General features: G+C 44.7%; 1 protein-coding gene across 1 annotated transcript in view; it reads left to right on the top strand.

Moving 5' to 3' along the window:
- LOC143773945 (protein transport protein Sec23A) overlaps positions 1-16,025 on the top strand; it is a 382,144-nt gene that overhangs the window by 145,426 nt on the left and 220,693 nt on the right. The window contains exons 8-9 of the mRNA XM_077261251.1: positions 2,312-2,470; positions 2,644-2,759. Coding sequence (XP_077117366.1) covers positions 2,312-2,470; positions 2,644-2,759 — 275 coding nt within the window. The remainder of the gene's footprint in view (positions 1-2,311; positions 2,471-2,643; positions 2,760-16,025) is intronic.

Raw genomic sequence — 16,025 nt, 5'->3', positions numbered from 1 at the left:
TACCTTAATTTTAAGTTAATTTACCACCTGCATAAGTGCTATTGAATGTTGTCATCATTTACTTTAGTTTAATCACCAACAGCGTTAATTAGATAGCAATGAGCGTGCCGAGCGTTAGCTGGCTGGAAACAGCTAGTACACTATAAAAACGCAGTGTGAACAGGGTGTTAGTGGTTAGTCCCTGCTAATATATCCAGTCTATTATGGTGCAGTCTATTTGTCGTATTAATGGGACTGAGATCAGAGTGCAGTGCATGGACTGACCGGTGGTTCTTCCAAGCACAACAGCTTAATGTATTTCTATGGAGCTGTCACACTTGGGTCTGGACAGCTGTCGGCCAGTCCATGCACTGTGTTCCGGACCGATTTATGCAGCAGTCTGATTGCGCCCTTAGAATCTATATATATAATTGGCTAAGAGGTACTTCCGTCTGTTTGTCTGTAACTTCCGTAACAGAAATCCCGGCCGGCCGCGACCAATCAGCGATATTGGGGCGGGAGTTAAACACCGCTTCACTTTTTACTATTGATGCTGCCTATGCAGCATCAATAGTAAAACAGATAATGTTAAAAATAATACAACAAAAAAAAATCATTACATTCTCACCTTCCAGCGCCTTTCCCGCTCCTCGCGATGCTCCGGTCCCAAGAATGCATTGCGGCAATGACTCGAGATCATGTAGAGGTCTCGCGAGATGGTGACGTAGTGGTCTCGCAAGACCACTACATGATCACGGGTTATTGCCGAAAGGCATTACTGGGAATGGAGCGTCGCGAGGAGCATTGCTAAAGGCCTGCGCTGGATCCGGGGGCCGCCGGTAGGTGAGTATATAACTATTTTTTATTCTAATTGTTTTTTTAACACGGATATGGTGCCCACATTGCTATATACTACGTGGGCTGTGCTATATACTACGTCGGCTGTGTTATATACTACATGGGCTGTGTTATATACTGTGCGGGCTGTGTTATCCCATAGAATGTAAGTCCGCAAGGACAGGGTCCTCTCCCCTCTGTACCAGTCTGTCACTGTAAACTTGTTTACTGTAAACGATATTTATAACCCTGTATGTAACCCCTTTCTCATGTACAGCACCATGGAATTAATGGTGCTATATAAATAATAATAATAATAATAATAATATACTACGTGGCTGCTACTGTATATACTGTGTGGACTGTGTTATATACTGCGTGGCTGTGCAATATACTACATGGGCTGTGTTATATACTACGTGGGCTGTGTTATACACTGTGTGGACTGTGTTATATACTGCGTGGCTGTGCAATATACTACATGGGCTGTGTTATATACTATGTGGGCTGTGTTATATACTACGTCGCGGTGCTGTATACTATGTGGGGTGTGTTATATACTACGTGGCTGTGCAATATACTACGTGGGCTGTGTTATATACTACGTGGGCTGTGTTATATACTACGTGGGCTGTGTTATACACTACGTTGCTGTGCTGTATACTACGTGGGGTGCGTTATATACAACGTGGCTTTGCAATATACTTCGTGGGCTGTGTTATATACTACGTGGGCTGTGTTATATACTACGTGGGCTGTGTTATATACTGCGTGGGCTGTGTTATATACTACGTGGGCTGGGCTATATACTACATACATATTCTAGAATACCCAATGCGTTAAAATCGGGCCACCATCTAGTCATCTATAATTTTCTACCAATGTCATTAGTTATGCCAAACTGCCAGTGCAAAACAGTATTATACCCAGACTTATTATTAAAGTGAATCCTGTCAGCAGGATTTTGCCATGTAATCTGAAAGTGGTACAATATAGTGATAGAGACCATGATTTTAGCAATGTATCACTTAGTGCAGCAGTTATGATGGAGGCACAGTTTTCTCTGCTTCAGATCTAGCAGTTCTCAAAATGCTGAGCTATGTATAACCCCACCCACACCACAGCTTCCTTTGTAAAACCCCACCCACACTCCTGCTTGGCAGATTTCTTTGTACATTATATAGAGACCTGATAGATAAAGCTGATAACCAGTGATGGGAACGTGGTTAGACTAGGAAGCATGAGGCAGCTTGTCCTATAGTGATAATGTCCTGCTGATAAAACACTGATTGGATTGAAAGAAAAAAAAACAACCCAGTAAGCGGCACGTTGCTGGAATCTTGTCTCTGCCCCTATATCCTGGTGGGCTCAGGTTACAAAGCAAAGGTCTGCTGACGAATTCCCTTTAATTTGCTGAAGCATGATGTGTCAACCTGACATCATGTATGTGCTGTAACTTTTCAGCTGTTGTTATTTTTTATTTTTTATTGAATAGTGCACATTTCCTAACACTGGTGCCAGAATTATGATGTTCATCGGTGGACCTGCCACTCAAGGACCTGGAATGGTAGTTGGAGAGGAACTTAAAATTCCCATTCGTTCTTGGCATGACATTGAAAAAGATAATTCAAAGTATGTAAAGAAAGCTACTAAGGTGAGATTTAATTATTTTTTTCAGTTTCTTTCACTGCAGAAACACAATGTCAACAGGGCCTGACTGTAAAAATCCAAAAACAATAATTAAATTATGCAGAAATGTTGCTGCCATTCATGTATCTTTGTTGTGAGAAGTAAAATAAATATCTATATTCTGTCTTTCTTTGGCAGCATTTTGAAGGACTGGCAACCCGGGCAGCTGCTTCTGGTCATGTAATTGACATTTATGCCTGTGCGCTCGATCAAACTGGAGTCTTGGAAATGAAATGCTGTCCGAACTTTACTGGGTAATAAAATGTGCCATACAACACAGAACGCCAAGTTATATACTGAATGCTTGCACTATTTATATCATATGCTCGATCTTCCTGAATTATGTTTTCAAACCTGTTGTGGTAGATCGGCTCACTCAACTGTACACAGAGGCAGACACTGGAACACTGGCTCCTTAAGACCTTCACTAGTTTATTATATATGCGGCATAATCCATGGTGAGGAAAAAATAAACACGGCCTTTTGGGCATAAACAGGAAAACAAAACAAAGAGTTAACACATAGCACAGTGGTAGCGGGGGATCCGCCCTTTCAGGGTTAGCAAAACACAGGGTTCAGGTTAGCACAAATACAAACACTTCTCTGGAGATAGCCTCTCCAGGCACACCGAACACTGAATGTCTCAGGAAGTCAACTATTTAAACCCAGACCACACTCTGGAGTGGACATAAGGCGGAGATAAGGTGGACAACCTCTCTCCCGCTTTATGGTTGTCCACAAAATCCCAGCCCTTAAAATGGCCGATTAACCTCTCTCAACACATAGTCTGCTGGAGCAAACTTCTGGGTTTCAAATCACTGAAGCTAATAGCCTCAGTAAAACATATCCTCCCTCCAGTACTTTGCCAGTGACTTTGTCACATATACCACCCCTCTTTGCCCAAAGCCAGGCGCTTTGGCACCTTCACTTGCTAAACAGGGAAGTCTGGACATGGCATCTGCGTTATCATGTAGTTTCCTGGAACTGTGCTCCACATGAAAACTAAAGTCCTGGAGTGCTAGAAACCACTTGGTCACCCAGGCATTCTTCCCCTTCCAAGAGAGTTTTCTGCATAAATACAAGATGGGATGTTCCTCCCCGTTTACATTTGGGGACAACACGGCCCCCAACCCGACCTCTGAGTCATCCTTCTGGACCATAAATTCTCTGCTGAAGTCAGGTGCGGTCAAGATCGGCTACTTACACATGGCGAGCTTCAACTCCTGGAACGCCATCTCTGCTTCTGAGGACCATTTGCCATCGATCTCTTCATGCCCTTAAAGGGAACCTGTCACCCCCTCTGGCATTTTTTAACTGAAAGAGCCAACTTGTGCAGCACTAATGCTGCACTCTGTGAAGGTGGCTCTTCTTTTTGTGCTCCCTTCGCAGCAATATTAATTTTTATAATTTTTGCGCCATACCTTTCGTCTGTCCAGGGGGCATGTATTTTCCCCCGGACACAACCGCCTCCCAACCATCAGTCTGCCCCTCCGTGCGCCGGGCCTCGCCTCCTCTGTTTTCAGTAATGTACCCAGCGCCTGCGCTGTGGTTTTCTTTTTTGGGCATGCGCCGTTTGCGCTGCCCTTCGACTCACCTCACCTGATGGAATTCATCTCTCGCCTGCATGTACCCGAGGCCCCGCTCCACAGTGTGTTCTGATTTTTTCAAACTGCGGGGTAGGATCTCAGGCCTCGGGTACACGCAGACGCGAGATGAATTCCATCAGGTGATGTGAGTCGAAGGGCAGCACAAACGGCGCATGCCCGAAAAAGAAAAGCACAGACCAGGCGCCGGGTACATTACCGAAGACAGAGGAGGTGGCGCCCGGCGCACGGAGGGGCCGACCGATTGCTGGGAGGCGGTTGTGTCCGGAGGAAAAGATGTGCCCCCCAACAGACTAAAGGTATGGCGCGAAAATTATAAAAATTAATATTGCTGCGTTGGAAAGGAGCACAAAAAGAAGAGCCACCTTCACAGAATGCAGCATTAGTGCTGCACAAGGTGACTCTTTTAGTTAAAAACGCCAGAGGGGGGAGACAGGTTCCCTTTAAGAAGATCAGGCAAGGGAGTGGCTTTCATGGCAAAATTTGTGATAAATCGACGATAGTTTCCCACAATTACTAGAAACGTCCAAACTTGTTTCTTGGAGACCAGTTGCGGCTAGTTCTGAATTGCCTCTACCTTATTTACTTGCGGCCTGATTTGGCCCTTTCCGACTATATAACCCAAGTATTTTGCCTCTGCTTTCCTCATAGCACACTTCTTTGGGTTTATGGTAAACCCTGCCTTCATCAGAGCATCCAGTACCGCCTGGACCTTCTGTGGATGACCTCCCTAATCCGTGCTGAAGATCATGATGTCGTCTAGATAAGCTGTGGTGTACTTTTTGTGAGAGGCTAGGATCTGGTCCATGGCCCTCTGGAAGGTAGCTAGGGCTCCCTGCAGACCGATTGGCATCCTGGCGTATTGAAAGCATCCGTCAAGTGTAGAGAAAGTTATCTTTTCCTTGGCACTTGGGGCAAGGAGAATTTCCCAGTACCCTTTTGATAGGTCCAGGGTGGTGATATATCAAGCTGGCCCTAGCCTTTCTATGAGCTCATCGACTCGGGCCATCGGATATGCTTCGAACTTGGACATCTCATTCAGCTTCCTGCAGTCATTACAGAAACGCCACTCTCCATCCTGATTCTGTACAAGGACAATACGGCTGGATCAGCCGCTCTTTGACTCCTCGATGACCCCCAGACTCAACACTCCTCACCAACTTGGAGATAACCTCACGGCTGGCTTTGGGAATCCAATATGGCTTTTGGTTCACCCTCGCATGTGGTTCCATCAGGATTTCATGCTCCACATCCTGCATACATCCAAGCAGCTCCAAAAACAGGTCTCTGTTCTACTGAAGCAGTTCTGGGTCGGTGACAGTGTCGCTGCCACTGTGACATCCTTGACCTTGGCTTCAGGACTTGCTCCCAGGCAGGTAGCTTCCACCAGTTCCCTGTCTCTCCACGATTTAAGGAGGTTGATGTGGTACACCTGGTACAGCTTTCTTCTCTCTGGCTGGTGGACCTTATAGTTGACGTCACTCTATTTTTTTACCACCTCGTATGCCCCTTGTCACTTGGCCAGGAACTTACTTTCCACCATGGGGATCAGCACCAATGCCTGGTCTGCAGGGCTAAACTGTCTGTCTCGCCGACCAGTTGTAGACCCTTGATTGTGCCTCTTGTGCTTGAAGGTGGCTCTCCCTCACAATCGGCATTACCTTCGCGACCCTGTCCTGCATCTGAGCCACTTGTTCGATGACGCTTCGGTGAGGTGTTACCTCCACTTCCCAGGTCTCCTTTGCAATGTTTAGAAGACCCCGAGGGTGCCATCCGTATAGCAGTTCGAAGGGTGAGTACCCCATAGAGGCCTGTGTGACCTGTTCAGAACAGAGATTAAGGAATGGAGAACAGTAGGTACAGTAGTAGGCAATTCCAGTCTTGGGCATCCTTCTCCACGGCCTTCTTCAGCATGGATTTCAAGGTCTTGTTTAACCTCTCCACCAGGCTGTCTGTCTGCGGATAGTACACCGACGTCCGGAATTGGGTAACCTCGAGAGCCTTGCACAACTCCATCATCACTTTAGGCATAAAAGGAGTCCCTTTGTTCGTCAGGATCTCCTTTGTCAGGCCCATCCAGGAGAAAATATGGACTATCTCTGTGGCTAAAATCCTGGTGTAGGGGTTCCTCAGTGGTGCCGCCTCCAAGTACCATGTTGCATACTCCATCACCACCCTGATGTACTGGTGCCCCCTGGTGGACTTAACTAATGGCCCCACAAGGTCCACGGCAATCCGGTCAAATAGGACCTCTAGAATGGTCAACGGCGCTAGGGTTCTGTGAAAGTGGGATGTGGGAGCAGTTAGTTGACAGGTATGACAAGGTCTGCAGAAATTAACAATGTCTCAGTGACAGGCCAGTAGAACATCTGAAGGACCCGCTGTTGAGTTTTGTCTACTCCCAAATGCCCACCCCAGACATGAGAATGCACAAAGTCTAGTACCGTATGCCTATAGAACCCTGGTTCTAGCAGCTGCTCTAATACTTCCCCTCACTGTCTAGTGACCCGCTAAAGCAAATTCTCATTGATTGGGGAAAAAAGGAAACCTGGTGTCGGCCTTCGGCTCTTGAGCAACCCCATTTAATACAGACACATTATCCCATGCCCTTTTTAACTTAAGGTCCTCCATTTGAGTAGTCCCAAAATTCCCCACAGAAACCCCCAACTCAGGAATCTCATGCTCATGGTTCACTGTCTCGTCTTCGCCAGCAAGGACACACAGGGGGAACTCATCCACCTCCGAATGCAATGGGGATTCTTCATGGGTGACCTGGCTCCTGTCTGAGTTAATGAGCACCCTTGCCTCTTCCCACAAGTCCCAGAACAGGGTAAAGTCCCACCTTATTATCACTGGGTGTAGCAAGTCTTTGACTACCCCAGCCTTATGGGACTCAGTGTAACGGTTCATTTTTATCGGCACTCTGGCGACAGGGTTGTCCATGACGACCCATGGATACAGCAGACAACCACTTGTTTCCCTGGGATCAACTGGTGGTGGAGAGTGGCCCTTACAAGGGTCATCGAACTCCTTGAGTCCGAGAGTCCTGACAGCAGTACCCCATTTATTGTCACGAGACATGCCTGTGGATCCACACTGCAGGCGGTATAGGCATAGTATGAACATTGCCTCCCTAATCTGCAGTATATCTGTTCGGAGGACATTGGACACCGGGCAACTATGTGTCCAGGACCATAACATTTCCTGCAGAGCAAGTCTTTACCTGAGGCCTTTAGCAACCCCTTGGGACCTTGAAGTCCCCCAAGGGGTAGCTCCACTACCCCTATTGCGATATTCTGGCTACTTCTGGAGTGTGCCAGTATCTCACTTGTTAGTTTGGCATATTTCCGGGCATCTTGTAAGGCCAGATCATAATTAGCATTCTGGGGCTCGCCAGTTAGATAGAGGGACAGCACCTCCGCTCACTGCTCCGGTGGCAGCTTCTCCCACTCTGCCACCCTTTCAAACACAGTCACATTATCGCCCTGGGTAATTTTTTGCATTACTCGTCTTACCGCCTTCTGGACATATGTGTCATCACCTGGACTTGGGGGAGGGGCTACTGGCCTCCCATGAACCGCCTCTGCTAGCAAGTCATACTGCTGCTGATGTTGCATTTGTTGTATAAACAGCCTAATGGACTCTTGTTGTGCCAGCTGTTGCTGCTGTAACTGTTGCTGGTGCTGATGCTGCTCCGCTTGCACCAGATGTTTAATCACGTTCTTCATTTTTCCTGATGTCATTTGCTGGGTTGTGGCCGCACTGTTCACCCAGGACATGCAGTACCTCTTGTAGCAGTCACACATGTTTGCTGGGAATGCTGCCCGCACTTCTAATATCACCTGTGGTAGATCGGCTCCCTCAGCTGTACACGGAGGCAGACCCGGGAACTCTGTCTCTTTAACACCTTTACTGGTTTATTATATGTGCAGCTTAACCCCTTCCCGACATTTGACGTACTATCCCGTCGAGGTGGGGTGGGCCCGTATGACCGCCGACGGGATAGTACGTCATAGCCGATCGGCCGCGCTCACGGGGGGAGCGCGGCCGATCGCGGCCGGGTATCGGCTGCATATCGCAGCTGACATCCGGCACTATGTGCCAGGAGCGGTCACGGACCGCCCCCGGCACATTAACCCCCGGCACACCGCGATCAAACATGATCGCGATGTGCCGGCGATGCAGGGAAGCATCGCGCAGGGAGAGGGCTCCCTGCGGGCTTACCTGAGCCCCCCGCAGCAACGCGATGTGATCGCGTTGCTGCGAGGGTCTTACCTCCCTCCCTGCCTGCTCCAGACCCGGATCCAAGATGGCCGCGGATCCGGGTCCTGCAGGGAGGGAGGTGGCTTCACAGACGCCTGCTCAGAGCAGGCACTGTGAAGCAGCCTGTACTTCTCGCAGATCGGTGATCTGTCAGAGTGCTATGCAAACTGGCAGATCACCGATCTGTATTGTCCCCCCCTGGGGCAAAGTAAAAAAGTAAAAAAAATTTTTTCCAAATGTGTAAAAAAAAATAAAAAAAAATATTCCAAAATAATGAAAAAAAAAAAAAAATATTATTCCCATAAATACATTTCTTTATCTAAATAAAAAAAAAAAAACAATAAAAGTACACATATTTAGTATCGCCACGTCCGTAACGACCCAACCTATAAAACTGCCACACTAGTTAACCCCTTCAGTAAACACCGTAAGAAAAAAAAAAAAAAAACGAGGCAAAAAACAACGCTTTATTACCATACCGCCGAACAAAAAGTGGAATAACACGCGATCAAAACGACTGATATAAATATCCATGGTACCGCTGAAAACGTCATCTTGTCCCGCAAAAAACAAGCCGCCATACAGCATCATCAGCAAAAAAATAAAAAAGTTATAGTCCTGAGAATAAAGCGATACCAAAATAATTATTTTTTCTATAAAATAGTTTTTATCGTATAAAAGCGCCAAAACATAAAAAAAATGATATAAATGAGATATCGCTGTAATCATACTGACCCGACGAATAAAACTGCTTTATCAATTTTACCAAACCCGGAACGGTATAAACGCCTCTCCCAAAAGAAATTCATGAATAGCAGGTTTTTGGTCATTCTGCCTCACAAAAATCGGAATAAAAAGCGATCAAAAACGGTCACGTGTCCGAAAATGTTACCAATAAAAACGTCAACTCGTCCCGCAAAAAACAAGACCTCACATGACTCTGTGGAGCAAATGTGGAAAAATTATAGGTCTCAAAATGTGGAGACGCAAAAACTTTTTTGCTATAAAAAGCGTCGCTGGTTTCACACTTCCGTTTTTGTCTGCAGCGTTTTTTGCACAAAAAAACGCATGCGTTTTTTCCCTATATTTAACATTGAAAACGCATGCGGTTTTTTTGTACGCGTTTGGTCGCGTTTTCAAACGCATGCGGTTTTTTTCTGCATGCGTTCATTTTCAGAAATACAACCTGCAGTATTTTCTTGCGTTTTTAAGCACATGCGTTTGTTTGCGTTAAAAACGCATGCATTTTTATCGAAAAAAACAGAAAACACACTGAAAAGCCACCCACCACCATCAAGGTGATAAAGGGATCCAAACCCTAACCCTAACTCTACCCCTAACCTCACCCCTAACCGTTTAATGAACATTTTCTGACAGTCATAGTGCCACGTATTTCAGTGCCACGTATTTCAGTGCCACGTATTTCAGTGCCACGTATTTCAGTGCCACGTATCACGTATTTCAGTGCCACGTGTTTCAGTGCCACATATTTCAGTGCCACGTATCACGTATTTCAGTGCCACATATTTTAGTACCACGTATTTCAGTTGCACGTATTTCAGTGCCACGTATTTCAGTGCCACGTATTTCAGTGCCACGTATCACGTATTTCAGTGCCACGTGTTTCAGTGCCACGTATTTAAGTGCCACGTATCACATATTTCAGTGCCACGTATTTCAGTGCCACGTATTTCAGTGCCACGTATTTCAGTGCCATGTATTTCAGTGCCACGTATCACGTATTTCAGTGCCACGTGTTTCAGTGCCACGTATTTCAGTGCCACGTATCACGTATTTCAGTGCCACATATTTTAGTACCACGTATTTCAGTTGCACGTATTTCAGTGCCACGTATTTCAGTGCCACGTATTTCAGTGCCACGTATCACGTATTTCAGTGCCACGTGTTTCAGTGCCACGTATTTAAGTGCCACGTATCACATATTTCAGTGCCACGTATTTCAGTGCCACGTATTTCAGTGCCACGTATTTCAGTGCCACGTATTTCAGTGCCACGTATTTAAGTGCCACATATCACATATTTCAGTGCCACGTATTTCAGTGCCACGTATTTCAGTGCCACGTATTTCAGTGCCACGTATTTCAGTGCCACGTATTTCAGTGCCACGTATTTCAGTGCCACGTATTTCAGTGCCACGTGTTTCAGTGCCACGTATTTAAGTGCCACGTATCACGTATTTCAGTGCCACGTATTTCAGTGCCACGTATTTCAGTGCCACGTATTTCAGTGCCACGTATTTCAGTGCCACGTATTTCAGTGCCACGTGTTTCAGTGCCACGTATTTAAGTGCCACGTATCACGTATTTCAGTGCCACGTATTTCAGTGCCACGTATTTCAGTGCCACGTATTTCAGTGCCACGTATTTCAGTGCCACGTATTTCAGTCACGTTTAGGGTTAGGGTTAGGGGTAGGGTTAGGGTTAGGGCTAGGGTTGGAGGTAAAGTTAGGGTTGGGGCTAAAGTTAGGGTTGGGGCTAAAGTTAGGGTTAGGGTTTGGATTACATTTACGTTTGGATTAGGGTTGGGATTAGAATTATGTGTGTGTCAGGGCTAGGGGTGTGGTTAGGGTTACCGTTGGGATTAGGGTTAGGGGTGTGTTTGGGTTAGGGTTTCAGGTAGAATTGGGGGGTTTCCACTGTCCAGGCACATCAGGGGCTCTCCAAGCGCGACATGGCGTCCAATCTCAATTCCAGCCAATTCTGCGTTGAAAAAGTAAAACAGTGCTCCTTCCCTTCCGAGCTCTCCCGTGCGCCCAAAAAGGGGTTTACCCCAACATATGTGTTATCAGCGTACTCGGGACAAATTGAACAACAACTTCTGGGGTCCAAGTTCTCTTGTTATCCTTAGGAAAATAAAAATTTGGGGGGCTAAAAATCATTTTTGTGGGAAAAAAAAGATGTTTTATTTTCACGGCTCTGCATTATAAACTGTAGTGAAACACTTGGGGGTTCAAAGTTCTCACAACACATCTAGATAAGTTCCTTGGGAGGTCTAGTTTCCAATATGGGGTCACTTGTGGGGGGTTTGTACTGTTTGGGTACATCAGGGGCTCTGCAAATGCAACGTGACGCCTGCAGACCAATCCATTTAAGGCTGCATTCCAAATGGCGCTCCTTCCCTTCCGAGCTCTGTCATGCGCCCAAACAGTGGTTCCCCCCGACATATGGGGTATCAGCGTACTCAGGACAAATTGGACAACAACTTTTGGGGTCTAATTTATCCTGTTACCCTTGTGAAAATACAAAACTGGGGGCTAAAATATCATTTTTGTGAAAAAAAAAAAAGAATTTTTATTTTCACGGCTTTGCGCTATAAACTTTAGTGAAACACTTGGGGGTTCAAAGTTCTCAAAACACATCTAGATAAGTTCCTTGGGAGGTCTAGTTTCCAATATGGGGTCACTTGTGGGGGGTTTGTACTGTTTGGGTACATCAGGGGCTCTGCAAATGCATCGTGACGGCTGCTGACCAATCCATTTAAGTCTGCATTCCAAATGGCGCTCCTTCCCTTCCGAGCTCTGTCATGCGCCCAAACAGTGGTTCCCCCCCACATATGGGGTATCAGCGTACTCAGGACAAATTGGAAAACAAATTTTGGGGTCCAATTTATTCTGTTACCCTTGTAAAAATACAAAGCTGGGGGCTAAAAAATCATTTTTGAGAAAAAAAAAAAAATTATTTTCACGGCTCTGCGTTATAATCTGTAGTGAAACACTTGGGGGTTCAAAGCTCTCAAAACACATCTAGATAAGTTCCTTAGGGGGTCTACTTTCCAAAATGGTGTCACTTGTAGGGAGTTTCAATGTTTAGGCACATCAGGGGCTCTCCAAACGCAACATGGCGTCCCATCTCAATTCCAGTCAATTTTGCATTGAAAAGTCAAATGGCGCTCCTTCCCTTCCAAGCTCTGCCATGCGCCCAAACAATGGTTTACAACCACATATGGGGTATCAGCGTACTCAGGACAAATTGCACAACATTTTTTGGGGTCCAATTTCTTCTCTTACCCTTGGGAAAATAAAAAATTGGGGGCAAAAAGATCATTTTTGTGAAAAAAATATGATTTTTTATTTTTACGGCTCTGCATTATAAACTTCTGTGAAGCACTTGGTGGGTCAAAGTGCTCACCACACATCTAGATAAGTTCCTTAGGGGGTCTACTTTCCAAAATGGTGTCACTTGTAGGGAGTTTCAATGTTTAGGCACATCAGGGGCTCTCCAAACGCAACATGGCGTCCCATCTCAATTCCAGTCAATTTTGCATTGAAAAGTCAAATGGCGCTCCTTCCCTTCCAAGCTCTGCCATGCGCCCAAACAATGGTTTACACCCACATATGGGGTATCAGCGTACTCAGAACAAATTGCACAACATTTTTTGGGGTCCAATTTCTTCTCTTACCCTTGGGAAAATAAAAAATTGGGGGCGAAAAGATCATTTTTGTGAAAAAATATGATTTTTTATTTTTACGGCTCTGCATTATAAACTTCTGTGAAGCACTTGGTGGGTCAAAGTGCTCACTACACATCTAGATAAGTTCCTTAGGGGGTCTACTTTCCAAAATGGTGTCACTTGTAGGGAGTTTCAATGTTTAGGCACATCAGGGGCTCTCCAAACGCAACATGGCGTCCCATCTCAATTCCAGTCAATTTTGCATTGAAAAGTCAAATGGCGCTCCTTCCCTTCCAAGCTCTGCCATGCGCCCAAACAATGGTTTACACCCACATATGGGGTATCAGCGTACTCAGGACAAATTGCACAACATTTTTTGGGGTCCAATTTCTTCTCTTACCCTTGGGAAAATAAAAAATTGGGGGCGAAAAGATCATTTTTGTGAAAAAATATGATTTTTTATTTTTACGGCTCTGCATTATAAACTTCTGTGAAGCACTTGGTGGGTCAAAGTGCTCACCACACATCTAGATAAGTTCCTTAGGGGGTCTACTTTCCAAAATGGTGTCACTTGTAGGGAGTTTCAATGTTTAGGCACATCAGGGGCTCTCCAAACGCAACATGGCGTCCCATCTCAATTCCAGTCAATTTTGCATTGAAAAGTCAAATGGCGCTCCTTCCCTTCCAAGCTCTGCCATGCGCCCAAACAATGGTTTACACCCACATATGGGGTATCAGCGTACTCAGGACAAATTGCACAACATTTTTTGGGGTCCAATTTCTTCTCTTACCCTTGGGAAAATAAAAAATTGGGGGCGAAAAGATCATTTTTGTGAAAAAATATGATTTTTTATTTTTACGGCTCTGCATTATAAACTTCTGTGAAGCACTTGGTGGGTCAAAGTGCTCACCACACATCTAGATAAGTTCCTTAGGGGGTCTACTTTCCAAAATGGTGTCACTTGTAGGGAGTTTCAATGTTTAGGCACATCAGGGGCTCTCCAAACGCAACATGGCGTCCCATCTCAATTCCAGTCAATTTTGCATTGAAAAGTCAAATGGCGCTCCTTCCCTTCCAAGCTCTGCCATGCGCCTAAACAATGGTTTACACCCACATATGGGGTATCATCGTACTCAGGACAAATTGTACAACAACTTTGGGGGTCCATTTTCTCCTGTTACCCTTGGTAAAATAAAACAAATTGGAGCTGAAATAAATTTTGTGTGAAAAAAAGTTAAATGTTCATTTTTATTTAAACATTCCAAAAATTCCTGTGAAACACCTGAAGGGTTAATAAACTTCTTGAATGTGGTTTTGAGCACCTTGAGGGGTGCAGTTTTTAGAATGGTGTCACACTTGAGTATTTTCTATCATATAGACCCCTCAAAATGACTTCAAATGAGATGTGGTCCCTAAAAAAAAATGGTGTTGTAAAAATGAGAAATTGCTGGTCAACTTTTAACCCTTATAACTCCGTCACAAAAAAAAATTTTGGTTCCAAAATTGTACTGATGTAAAGTAGACATGTGGGAAATGTTACTTATTAAGTATTTTGCGTGACATATGTCTGTGATTTAAGGGCACAAAAATTCAAAGTTGGAAAATTGCAAAATTTTCAAAATTTTCGCCAAATTTCCATTTTTTTCACAAATAAACGCAAGTTATATCGAATAAATTTTACCTTTAACATGAAGTACAATATGTCACGAGAAAACAATGTCAGAATCGCCAAGATCCGTCAAAGCGTTCCAGAGTTATAGCCTCATAAAGGGACAGTGGTCAGAATTGTAAAAATTGGCCCGGTCATTAACGTGCAAACCACCCTTGGGGGTGAAGGGGTTAAACCGTGGTGAAGAAAAAATTAACATGGCCCTTTGGACAAAAACAGGAAAATAAAACAAAGTGGTAACACAAAGCACAGTGGTAGCGGGGGATCCGCCCTTTCAGGGTTAGCGAAACACACGGTTCAGGTTTGGGTTAGCACAAACACGATCACTTCTCTGGAGGTATCCTCTCCAGAGACACTGAACACTGAATGCCTCAGGAGGCCGACTATTTCAACCCCATACCACACCCTGGGGTGGAGATAAGGTGGACAACCTCCCACCTGCTATATGGTTAAAATGGCCAATTAACCCCTCTCAACACATAGAAATATATATATAACATTCTTTTGGTTTGAGTGGATGGTGCTCAAGTAGGGTTTCCAACCTGACACTCAAATGGAGATCACATTCCACAAGCGCTTTTAACGTGGTTCCTCCTCTCATTTATTTAGTTCTGATGAAGGTGTGATGTAAGACCGAAACGGTTAAACAAACCTCGAATGCAATAATAAAAGGAACTTTATTTGACCACATGTCCATTTGTGTGCCATGTTCTTCAATTTATCCCTCTCAATACATAGTCTGCTGCAGCAAACTTATGGCTTTCAAATCACCGAAGCTAATAGCCTCAGTGAAACATATGTCCCGTCCAGTACTTTGCCAATGAGTTTCTCACACTGTATATGGATCATAATGTATGGATTGGCCGTGAGTCTCCTGACCGCAAATATGAACAGCCTCACAGGCATATATGAGGCTGTCAGGTTTAGGTCAGGGGACCCGCGACCAGTGCAGAAATTATATGTCTAAATGAGGCTTAAAAGGGTATTCCCATTTCCAAGATCCTATGCCAATTTGTAATAGGTGTAAAAATAATAATATTAGCAAATACCTTCAATTACAAATGTAGTATAGTTTTTTTGATTCACTATGTCTCTTTCCTCATGTGCAGGCATTGCAGGACCTTAGTTATCCATGGTTATGACCAGTAGCAACTAGCTAACTGATACTATATCAGTTGTAACCATGGATACCTAAGATTCTGAAATGCTTGCACATGAGGAAAGAGGCATAGCGAATCAGAAAAACTATACTACAATTCAAATATGAGGTATTTGCTAATATTATAATTATAACACCTAATACTTATTGGGATAGAATCTTGAAGATGGAAATACCCCTTTAAGGCTGTATTCTTATGTCTGATTTCAGGGTCTGATGCATGTATACACCGCAATGCCCAGATGGATCACAGGCCTCTTGACCCAATATAAGACCCTTTTATATGCCTATGAGACTGCTTCTTCAGGTCAGGTGACCTCTGGTCGGTTTGGGCCTGGAGATTTGTTCATAGGGTGTGACATGCAGATTTTAAAATCAGTCTTGTACATTTATATACAGTTGTGGCCAAAAGTA

This window comes from Ranitomeya variabilis, chromosome 1, assembly GCF_051348905.1.
Source record: "Ranitomeya variabilis isolate aRanVar5 chromosome 1, aRanVar5.hap1, whole genome shotgun sequence".
Classification (NCBI taxonomy): domain Eukaryota; kingdom Metazoa; phylum Chordata; class Amphibia; order Anura; family Dendrobatidae; genus Ranitomeya; species Ranitomeya variabilis.
This window is presented reverse-complemented; position numbering and strand designations above follow the sequence as displayed.